This window comes from Cariama cristata, unplaced genomic scaffold, assembly GCF_000690535.1.
Source record: "Cariama cristata isolate BGI_N322 unplaced genomic scaffold, ASM69053v1 scaffold16982, whole genome shotgun sequence".
NCBI classification, from domain to species: Eukaryota; Metazoa; Chordata; class Aves; order Cariamiformes; family Cariamidae; genus Cariama; species Cariama cristata.
In genome coordinates this window covers 6005-16252 of record NW_009602330.1, presented here as the reverse complement: position 1 = coordinate 16252, position 10248 = coordinate 6005, and the positions used below count along the sequence as shown (strand labels likewise).

The following is a 10248-nucleotide window of genomic DNA, read 5'->3' as shown; positions in this document are numbered from 1 at the left end:
TGTCACTGGTGGGGTACAGGTGTTACTGGTAGGGTGCTTGATCCTACAAACAATACAGGAATGGTGCTTACTACCATGGGTAATCTCCCAGGGCCAGATGGTAATGGTACAGGCACTGGCACCAGGAGGACAAGGCTTGTGTTTCCTGCTGCTTGGGGGCTTCTAGAAGATGGTTTAGGTGCAGGCATAGGCTAGAAGTAGTCTTCTGGCTGCTCTGAGATGTACATCTGATTCACAAAGGTCAGCTCCGGGGCACAGAACTGTAGAGATCTGATCAACCTTTTCTTTTCTTAGACCCAATTCTTAGACCTTTTAATGTTTGCCCTAGAATGATTCTGGACTGTAAGCTCTCACAGAAACAGTGGGCAGGCCAGTATATATCTGCAGGGGAAAAATACACCTTCTTTGTGACCCCTTTGCAGCAGCCTAGCTGGGATGACAGCTGAAAGGCAAGGATGTATACGCTTACTGGACAACTATGGTACTAGGCAAGGTAGCAAACATTATGCATGTAAAGATCTATGCTAGATATGAACTTCATGTTGGTAGAAAAACGGACACAAGTAGTCAAGTGCCATAACTTGTACCCATTTGTCACTCAACACAAAAAAAAAGGTGAGAAGGCAGCCATGAGGGAAGAAGCAGGCTTACATAACCTTCTCCACCCACATGCTCCTCATCTTCCCTGCTAGAAGATATATCTATGCTGTCAGTATCACACAGGCCTATTTTGTCCCAGATCTAATGACAGTTCTGCCTGAATGCAACCTTCTTTAAAAAAACAAAACAAAACAAAACAAAGCAAAAAAAAAAAAAAAAGCTCAAACAAACATGAAACTATGACAACTTAAATTGATGAAAAGTCTCATCTACAAAAAATAATTAATAACATCAGTTAAGAGGTGGAGAGCTTCCTGTAGCCATGCCATACTCATCAGGTCGAACACTTGATTTAACAGTGGTGATCACCGCATACCTAATATGTACATCAACTTAATCTTTTTTCAGAGGGTTCACAATTTTTCCCATGAAGAGTATATTTTTTCTCATAGTTATAACTACTAGGAAGGGCCTGCTGAATTCAATGGTAGTGGGAACAGACATAGGCACTATTTCCATGCCTGTGGCGGCTGCTGCTTCAGTGCCAGTCTCATCCACCTTTATCACAGCCTTATGAACAGCCTGTAAAGAAACAGACATGTTGTAAGTCAAGGGGGTAGCAAACTAGTCGCCTAAGAACTTGAGCTGAAAGTGTCTGAAGAAGTTACTGGTAAGAAACAAACATCAGATGGACAGGTATGAGTCCACTGCACGAAGACAGCAAAGTTGGAAAAAAAAAAAATCAGCAAGCTACATGCAGCATAGCTTTCCTAGCCCCAGAGAGGAAAATTTCATCCCCAGTGGAGGGGCATGTTCCTGCTAGTGAAAACATGTGCTTTCTTTCTTTTCTTATTCCCTTCTCCCACTCGTGCAGGTCTGTGGAGCTAGACTAAAGGTTAAGAGAGCAAGATCATATTTAACTATCTATTAAAGTTTATATAGTTGAAGAATGAACAGGGAGATTAACACAATGAAGAGCATCCTGAAATTATATTTCCCATGTTCCTTGATGTCTTGGAAAAAATGAGAGCAAAGGAGAAGGACCAGAAATGGAGGGCTAGAGCAGAGAAGCATGTAAGTTTTACCTTCCAAAATGAAAACATTGACAGATACTAATTCACTAGCTTCCACCTGAGGTCATAAGGGCAGTTGTTTTGTTCATATTTTACAATGAGATTTGCACAGATTGTCAGCTTTAAACTCTAGGTGTATTGAAGTATGGCTTATCTGTAGCTTTTGCCTGGACCTGGCACTAATGAGAGTCGTTGCTCATGGGCTTGAAGCCAAATGTTTATAGTAACTGCATTTTCCTTTCCCCCAAACAGTTTAAAAGCAATCAGTATTTTTCCTCTCCACTTCCCTCCATAAAACACAAGCAATTATGTATCCTACAGCTCCCCACTTGCCCACAGGCGGGCTAAAGAATGTAGACAAACAGAAACAGCAATGTAGTGACTGTAACAACACACTGCAGGAGGGTACCAAGGTGTGGATAGGCAATGATTTGGTCATGTCTGTTTTATAAGATTGCCCCATGCAGATGGAAAAGGCCTCCTAGATTAAAAATTACAGACTTGTAACCTCCTCCAATTCGATTGCACTGACCGCACAAGTAACATGGGCAAAATACTCTGTATGCCAACAGCTGCCTTTTCACATGAAGCAAAGCCTCTTTACATGAGTTCTGCATCATGAATAGTTGTAAAGAAAGTGATGTAAGTATCAGTAACCAAGGGTCAACAAAACAAAAAGCAGTATGACTTACCTGGGAAAGTCTGTGCTGGGGCTGCCCAGTGATCCCGGAGAGGTCAGCCTTATCAGTGAATACATCCATGATGCCCATTTTATATAATGTATCTTTGAGGTTATATGTACCATAAAGAGTGAATTTTGGAAGATACAGGTTTACTGAGCTGCAAGAAAAGAAGTGCAAGAATGTGGTGAAACTTTTGATCAGGTATCATAGTGTAACACAGACTCCCGAAAGACAAAGTAATTTTGCTTTCTCCCCAAAGACATTTTGCTTGCAGGCTCTCTCTAGCCGACATGGGAGATGTATAGTGACATTGATTTGGAGAGAAGAAAAGAAGGTTTATAACAATGTTGGAAAGCTGGTTGAGAGGACAGGATTGTAGGTTGCTGGCTCACAGTCTGCAGTAAGCCAACACATGAACAGTGAGATTGACCCAGTGATCATTGAGCACAACAGTACAGCTGTACCTCCCTAAAGATCTTCATCTCAACATCTTCAGAAGTTAGTGGTATTTTGTGCATTCTGCCAGAAACACCTTCATCATACCCCATTACTGAGGATGCAGAGGATTCAACTTGTGAAAAAGTGATTATTTTAGGTGTATCAGGCTGAGCACAAAAAATCCAACCCATCCAAGTTCAGTGGTTACTTTTGGGGAAAAAAAAAAAGAAAAAAAAAGAAAAAAAAAGTTGGCCTTGTGTGTTTATAATATAAATCAGGATAGAGAAAACAAAAAGTTATACCAAAGGAGAAGGACAATATCTGGTGGCGACTATATGGATGACAAAGTGAAAAACAAAAACACATTGACAGAATGTAGTTAGTCAGTAGGTAATTCTTTTTCTATGCCAGGACCAATGTCTGATTTATTCTCTTCTTTTTTTTTTTTGTTTTTTTTTTGCAAGTGACTAGTTTTCTGGTTTCCATAAACTAATCAAAGCTCTGTATTCTCACTCATTTCTTCCTCATTCTTTCAGTAAGGATCTAACAACTCTTTTTCAAAGGTTAAAATCAACATTTACATCTAGAAGCAGCTGTAAGCAGAAGCAGGTAGAAACAGACACAGGTTGGTGATAATGCTGACAGCAGGTACTGTTTTCTGGTGAGAAACCAGGACAACCATCTAGGATTCCAGATCAGGGAGATGTGGAGCATTTAACGAAGCTGGCCAAAGAACAAGTCATTCAGTAGACAAGTGGGAAGGAAAGGGTCCATACCTCCAGCATAGTACAGCATCTAATGCCAAATCTGGCTGGTACCCAAAAATAAGAGTGCTAGTGGATTGATAACAGGTTGCTGATCTCTTACTTCTGTCTAATTTCTGACTGTGCTGATTGCTGTCTCAAGTGAGGATGCAACTACCATTGAATCATCTGTTTTGCTATTACATAAAAACACTCATTCACAAGCCCCTGCTTGCTTTCAACATGCAGGAAAGGGAAAGCCGTAGACACAGCAACAATGCGACAAGGTAGGAAGCACTGAGATATACTTTCCAGAAGAGAAAGTGATGTTTTCTCCACAGTTCAGCCGTTAAATAGATCTCAGCTGCTTGTAGTGCCAATACTTTGGCACTATCCCATGTTCAGCAGCCCACAGTAATGAAAAATGTTCCTCACAATGCTTCTGCAACTTGTGTCAACATCAGTTTGCAGACAGAGAAACAGGGACAAACATAGCTTGCCCACAGTCCTTAAATCATTCCGTATTGATATTCCATAATGATATTCCATATCATTCCATAAACCCATTTATTAAGACCTCCCAGAGACTCCAAATAATAGCAAAGGCAATCAGTTGCTTTGAAAACTAGAGAGAAAAGGAGGCGTTTGTGTCATTAGTTTGCAGGAGAGAACTGTCATCATGAAAAGTGAGGAGCTGCAAGAAACAAGTCATCCTTGACAGCGATGCCCATTCATGTCTTTCAGGTAGATTATTCCAGTTTGGGGAGTGGGGATAGGATGGAGAGAGGAAATATATATCTCCCCAATTCTATTTAGTGTCTTTCTTGCTGATTTCAAAGGCAGTTGTGTTTATTCAACAAAAACGATTCCTAAGTATCTTGATTCACCATCTTGTTTTTCCTATAGTGATTTTAGTCACAAACCACATAGCTGTTCCCAGACATTTCAAAACTGTGAAGGTGCACAGAGAGTTACATACTTTTTTCTGTCGTAGTTTTTAAATGAAAAAAAAAATTTAGATTCTTTTGATAAGATTTAACAGTGAATCAGAGTTAAGAGCATGACATTGGTTTTGGTTTTCTGTATTAGGATGTCATTTTTGTATTGAGAATTGATCATCTAAAATAAGAATTTCAAATGTGTTTGTGTGAACACAAACACTAACATACACATCAAATTTATGAATGAACACAAGGGCTTGATTCTGTAAACATGTGCCTATGCTTGTACACCTATTTTGTCCCATCAAAGGCTACTACTACACATGACACTAAACAGAAGGAGTCTAAAGCTGTTTTTAGAAAGCATATAAACTTTCTGCCTTCAAGTCTCAAAGTTACCTTGAAGCAAGTGTAGCTTATTCCAATTTTGCCTTCCTAAGTCCTCAGAGCGCCTGAATATAGTGGCTCTGCAATGTGCCAGCTGTTCTAGACCCTTATCATTGAGCTTTGTCCTCACAATTGCCAAATGCAAGTTATTCTTTCAGCATTAAATGTGCAATTATTGATAACTGTAATAGGCAGAAAGAAACAAGAGCCAAGAAAAAAGGCTGAAGGAAAGTGGTAGGAGTTTACTTGTAAATAGAAGAAGGCAGAAGACCTCCCCCAAAAAGGTGAGAAGAGGCTTAAAACAGAAAACTGGGGGCTATGGAGAGTTGAAGATGGGAAACAAAATGTGGAAACGGCTAAAGTCCTGATGCTGTAAAGGGTTTCACTTTGTACAGTACAGAATGTGAAAACACAAGGACACCAGAGACCCAGATTTCAACTTTGGTCAGTGGGTATTCTTCTGTAGATTAAAACAGAATGAAAAATAGTATCCTGATTCTGTGCCATAGCCCAGCAGATTGAAACTGACGTGTCTCCTTGTCTACCATCTGAACCAAGAACTGCAGAATTTTACCTTTTTGAGACTAATGTGCTCCACCTTGACATACGTTCACAAGACAATCTTTTCTCCAGCTTCCTCATTCTTCCTTGATCAGGCAGAATAAAAAATGCCGAAGCACCTCCTTTGTAATCCAGTTGCACCACAGTTGAAGACAGCTGTTCATCATACCCATGCTTGAATAGGCCCATTCCAAACATCATGGGGACTTCAACAGGCTTGATCCCATCCACAAAGAATTTGGTCTTTTTAGTGTATTTTGGATCGAAAGGTTTTTCCCATTCAGCTTGAAATATAAGAGACAGAGTTACAGGATATTTTGAAGACATGAAATCATAGGACATATCACCATACGACACATTCATAGATGACAGAAACTAGTGCTGCTGGATCAGCTTCAAAGACAAACCAGTTTGGAGTGAGCACTTGATCTTACTGAATACTCAGAATAATTCAATAGCAACATACAGTAGGTAGAGTGTGATGTAAAAAAAACTCCCTCAGATCTACAGCAGGCTGCAATAACCTTCATTTAGACAAGACAAAAGTGTTCCAGTGTGCACTTTTCCTCCATGACAACAGTTCTAAGGAGCCTACAAAGGTCTCATGTGAGCAGCCTTTGAATGAGAGCTCAGAAGAAGAAAGTCTCTCCTTTCCTTCATTCCCCACCAAAATAGACTTGTGAAGGGTGACGTGAGGGATGAATTCTCCAAAGAAATGAAGGGATTCAGGTTACTTGCAGAGAGAAGGGGTTTATATCCCACTTTAGTTGATGGCCAATAAAATCATGAAGAACTTAATTCTACCAAACTTGGGTTAAAAAACAAAACTAAACAACAAAACCCCAAAACCTCTTGTACTCTCATGCTCACAGTGTTAAATTTCCAAATGCTCCTTGCTTAGTCATAGTGAAACAAACTGTCTACATGGAAACTCTGAGAGATTCTTATCCTCAGCAGAGAGGATTTCTAAGCCAAATTCCAGCTATCCACCTCAACCATTTCAGAGGCTGAGCAGATTTTTAAAAAGGGGAAAAGTTGGGGTGTGTTTGTTTGTTCGTTCATTTTTGAAGAAAGAGATGTTGCTCTGTAGTAAATTTTGCCTTCCAGAATAAAACTAATTTTTTATCAAATTTAGTGGGAAAAGTGCAGCCACAATGCTAAGTAAAATAAGCACCATCAAGAAAACCACAAAATAAGATGAAACCCCTTTTGACTTCTGATTTCTATTTGAACAATGATTACTAGGCAGTTTGATACAAATTAAATAATTACTGTCTGCTGTTTCCACCATCTGTTTCACAGACATAAACAGCACTTATTTAGTATTTGGAAAGAGAGAAATGAGACTTAGTGCATGTCTTAGTCTCTGAAAATATTATTGATAACTGCCAACACTCTGAAGATGGGAAAAGTTGTTACTTTTATGTTTCTTCATTAACAATGGCTATCATCAGATATATAACAGGCAGGACTTCTGCCTTGATATGCTTAAGGAAAAAAAAAAAAAGCAAAATGAATCACAGAAACATGAATGACAGAAGTACTGAAACACTCCAACAACCTTTATCTAGCGCTCAACTCCGGGAAAACACCCACTGATTACTGAGTAGGATGTTAGGATTTAACACAGAGATTAGGCAGAGATGATATTCATTAATCCTTTCCTCCTGTTTCAGAGGAACTCTTATTCCTATGCTCTCCTCTCTCTTAGGAGGCTACGGTCCAAGGATGGCACCTTTCTCAAATGCTTCACAGTGTTTAAGTGGAAAAAGAAACCTCGAAGTACGATATTTTGCATTTACCAGCACAGCTAGGGTATGAGAAAGGACTGGTGTACTATAGTGGAATAGCATGCCCACTGGCTGAGAACCAGGAAAATATTGCCAGACTTTTGTCCTTAGGGAAGGACTTCTACACTACGCTACACCACAAAAAAAGGGGGAGGAGAGTCACCAGTACTGTGCAAGGAAAGCTGTAATGCACAAAGGGTAGACAAGAATCTAGAAGTATAGACCGGTTATAGAGGTACCTGAGCTTTAGAGATCCTCTCCAGATTAATCCCAGCCTCTAGACCAATTAGCATTAACCTACTCTCAATTTTGAGATAAAAATCCTTATTATATTATTGCTATTAATGCTATTTTTTAATCCATTTTCTTTAAAATTGAAGAACTAAAACTGAATCTCCACCATCTTTGGAGGAGCTGGGAAATCATTTCAGTAATAAGAACAAACATCTAATTTTAAACAAAACTTATTTTTAGAACATGTAAATGTTATCTGTAATACAAAATTATCTTTAATACAAGGTTTCTCAGGCTTTTGTCCTCATTGTGCTACTAAGTTTATTGCTTCTTCTTCAAACACCTTTCAGTAAAAGAAAAATCAACAGCTTTTTTGAATGTTTTGAAAGATGTGCCTGATGCTAAATAAAAGCCTATCTTGAAAACATTATTTGAGACAAACTAGTATGTGTTCAAGAGAATTAAGAAACATCAATCATCTGTATTCCAAGCAGCGCCATTTAGCTGTGGCCAAATCTTCAGAGATTAACACAGGGAGCAGAGACAGATGAAAGGCAAAACAAAAAGTAAAATATGATTTTGAATTACTTTCAGAGGAAGCCTCATATTGGGGAGGAGAGAGGAAGCATCCAGGTTAACATTTTTTAAGAGAGTAGCATTTCTTTTAAAAGAATAACATTTCTAAATATGTCATAACATTTCTAATATGTCATCTGTTTCAATTTAAAAGCTTAATGATATTTTTATCGTTTTATCAACTAATTGAGCCTTACAGCCTTGCTCCTCTTCTTACTAGATCAGCAGTCTGAAAAGCTCTAGGAAGATCTGTAGACTGTATCTAAGCAGACTGCAGAAGTTATATTAAGAAAAACAAACTTATTGTCATTAGGCTTGTGTTTGATACTGGTGGGTCCATCTCTTCACTGGAAAATATTATAATCTGCAAATTCAGAAAAAAAGGTTGAAAACCTATGCCTCTAGACACTTTAGGACTACAGCCATACTATCAGTAAAGGCAGAGTTAGGTTAAAAAAAAAAACATGAATGTGAAACTAAAGCTACTGTTACATGTTTAGCTTTGGATACATGAACATACTCAGTAACAGCAAAACTACCCAGTAAACATATTTTCTTTTAGGTAAAATGCAAAGCTTTACTTTAACAGTGTTCTTTGAATTTAACTCTGAACTTACTAAACAAAAAAACAGCTGAAGTGGATTTCAAATTAGTTCCTAGCCAACAAAGCATTTAAGAGGGTGCTTAAATCCCACTAGATTTTATAGGACTAGATGCTTTACTGAATAGAGATGCCTTCCTCAAAGTATATTTCACTTATCTTCAGTAGGAAAGAAATGTGTATATTAAAAGATATAGGAAAATATGCCATAAAATTTGCTATGAATTATCGTCAGTGTCAAGCAGAACATAATTTCCAATAGCTTTGTTTATAATTAAGTGTAAGTGAGGACGAAAAGGAAAACAAGATATGAGTCCATCTGCAAAACCATATTGCAAAAAAAAGTGATGAAGTCCAAGACTGACCTGAGGAAATAATGTATGAAGTAGGAGAATATGATATGTATATCTTACCGTTAAAATAAATATAGCTAACAAGGAGAAGTTCAGTAAGTGGATCAAGGTTACTTATGAGGTCCTTGATTTTCCCATTGGTTCTTCCTGCTACGTATTCGTTGATCTTTACCTGGGCTTGATCAGCCCTCTTGAAGTTCATAGGATAAACTTCTCCTTCATAGAAGTTTCTGAGACTACTTAAAAATTTATCTTGTGGCTTCAGTCGGTCAAGCACAAACAGGACATTTCCCATATTCAACTGTAACCCCTCATTCTTTCTGTTTACCATTTGCATGAGTTGACGATAACCTTCATGTATTTCATTTTCAGAAATCTCATGTGGATTAAAGCTAAGGACCCTAAGAATCTGTGTCAGAGTGTCTGATCTGGCACCCAGAGTCAGCATTGCAAAGGCAGTAGAGATGCTCAAAGGAGAGAAGAAAACATTCCCACTCTTTTGATAAGAAGAAATCTCTTTGTAGAAACAACATGCAAAGTGACAAACACTGTTCCCTATAGGCTGCTGTGGCATGTTTTGGTTTTCTTGGCCTCTTTGATTTTGGTTTCTTACACCTTGGTGATTAGGCTCATAGCAATAACAGGTGGAATGAATCCCAACAATTAAAAGATACAAGAAAAACATCTTCATGTTTCTATAACTCTGTAAAAGAAGAAAAGAAAAATTACATTTGGCTTACAAATCTTTTTACCTTGTGCTTAGCAATAAGTCAATCGCTTTGCTGTACAGATCTGGCTTGGTACCAGTGGTTCCAAGCCATTTGAATTCAGGGATACCATCTTTCTGTTTCAAGGAAGCAGACTCTGGAAAATTACTCAGCCTACTGAAGAAGTTATGAAAGAATAAAAATTAAAGTCAAAGAAGGATGAAGTAATATGAAAGACGCCCTCATTAAGGTTAGGCTACAATTCCCCTGAAACTGCTTTTTTCCAGTGTTCTATTTTTAATGTGGCTTTACGTGATAAAAAGCTCTAAGTCGAAAGTACAGGTCTATAGAGCAGAAAGGAGCCAGTCAAGGCTAGTCAGTTAAATTTAGCCAGATGAAGAATCAGAGTAGAAGAAAGGCATAATGTTCTGCTATTGTGATAAAATATTATACATTTTTGAATGGGCTGCAGTTAAACATATAGGCAGGCACCAGAGAGAAAGTAAAGGCACTCGTTAATAAGGAAGTGATGAACATTTACAATGATTCCATAACACTTGA

At 38.3% G+C, this 10248-nt stretch overlaps 1 protein-coding gene across 1 annotated transcript; it reads right to left on the bottom strand.

The window, feature by feature from the left end:
• Positions 1 to 993: 993 nt before the first annotated feature.
• On the bottom strand, positions 994 to 9554 carry LOC104157411 (alpha-1-antiproteinase F-like). Its single transcript, XM_009694728.1, has 4 exons — positions 9041 to 9554; positions 5440 to 5710; positions 2366 to 2513; positions 994 to 1182 (listed from the first exon to the last, which is right to left on the bottom strand). Exons 1-4 carry the CDS (start codon positions 9552 to 9554, stop codon positions 994 to 996), a joined length of 1122 nt encoding a protein of 373 aa, XP_009693030.1.
• Between the last annotated feature and the right edge of the window lie 694 nt (positions 9555 to 10248).

Excerpts from the sequence above, each read along its gene's own strand:
- LOC104157411 (XM_009694728.1), bottom strand. The coding sequence starts at position 9,554 with ATGCCACAGCAGCCTATAGGGAACAGTGTTTGTCACTTTGCATGTTGT. Across the intron at positions 2,514-5,439 it reads AGCACATTAGTCTCAAAAAG|CTCAGTAAACCTGTATCTTC; the intron begins GTAAAATTCTGC and ends CTTTTCTTGCAG. Across the intron at positions 1,183-2,365 it reads CCCAGCACAGACTTTCCCAG|GCTGTTCATAAGGCTGTGAT; the intron begins GTAAGTCATACT and ends GTTTCTTTACAG.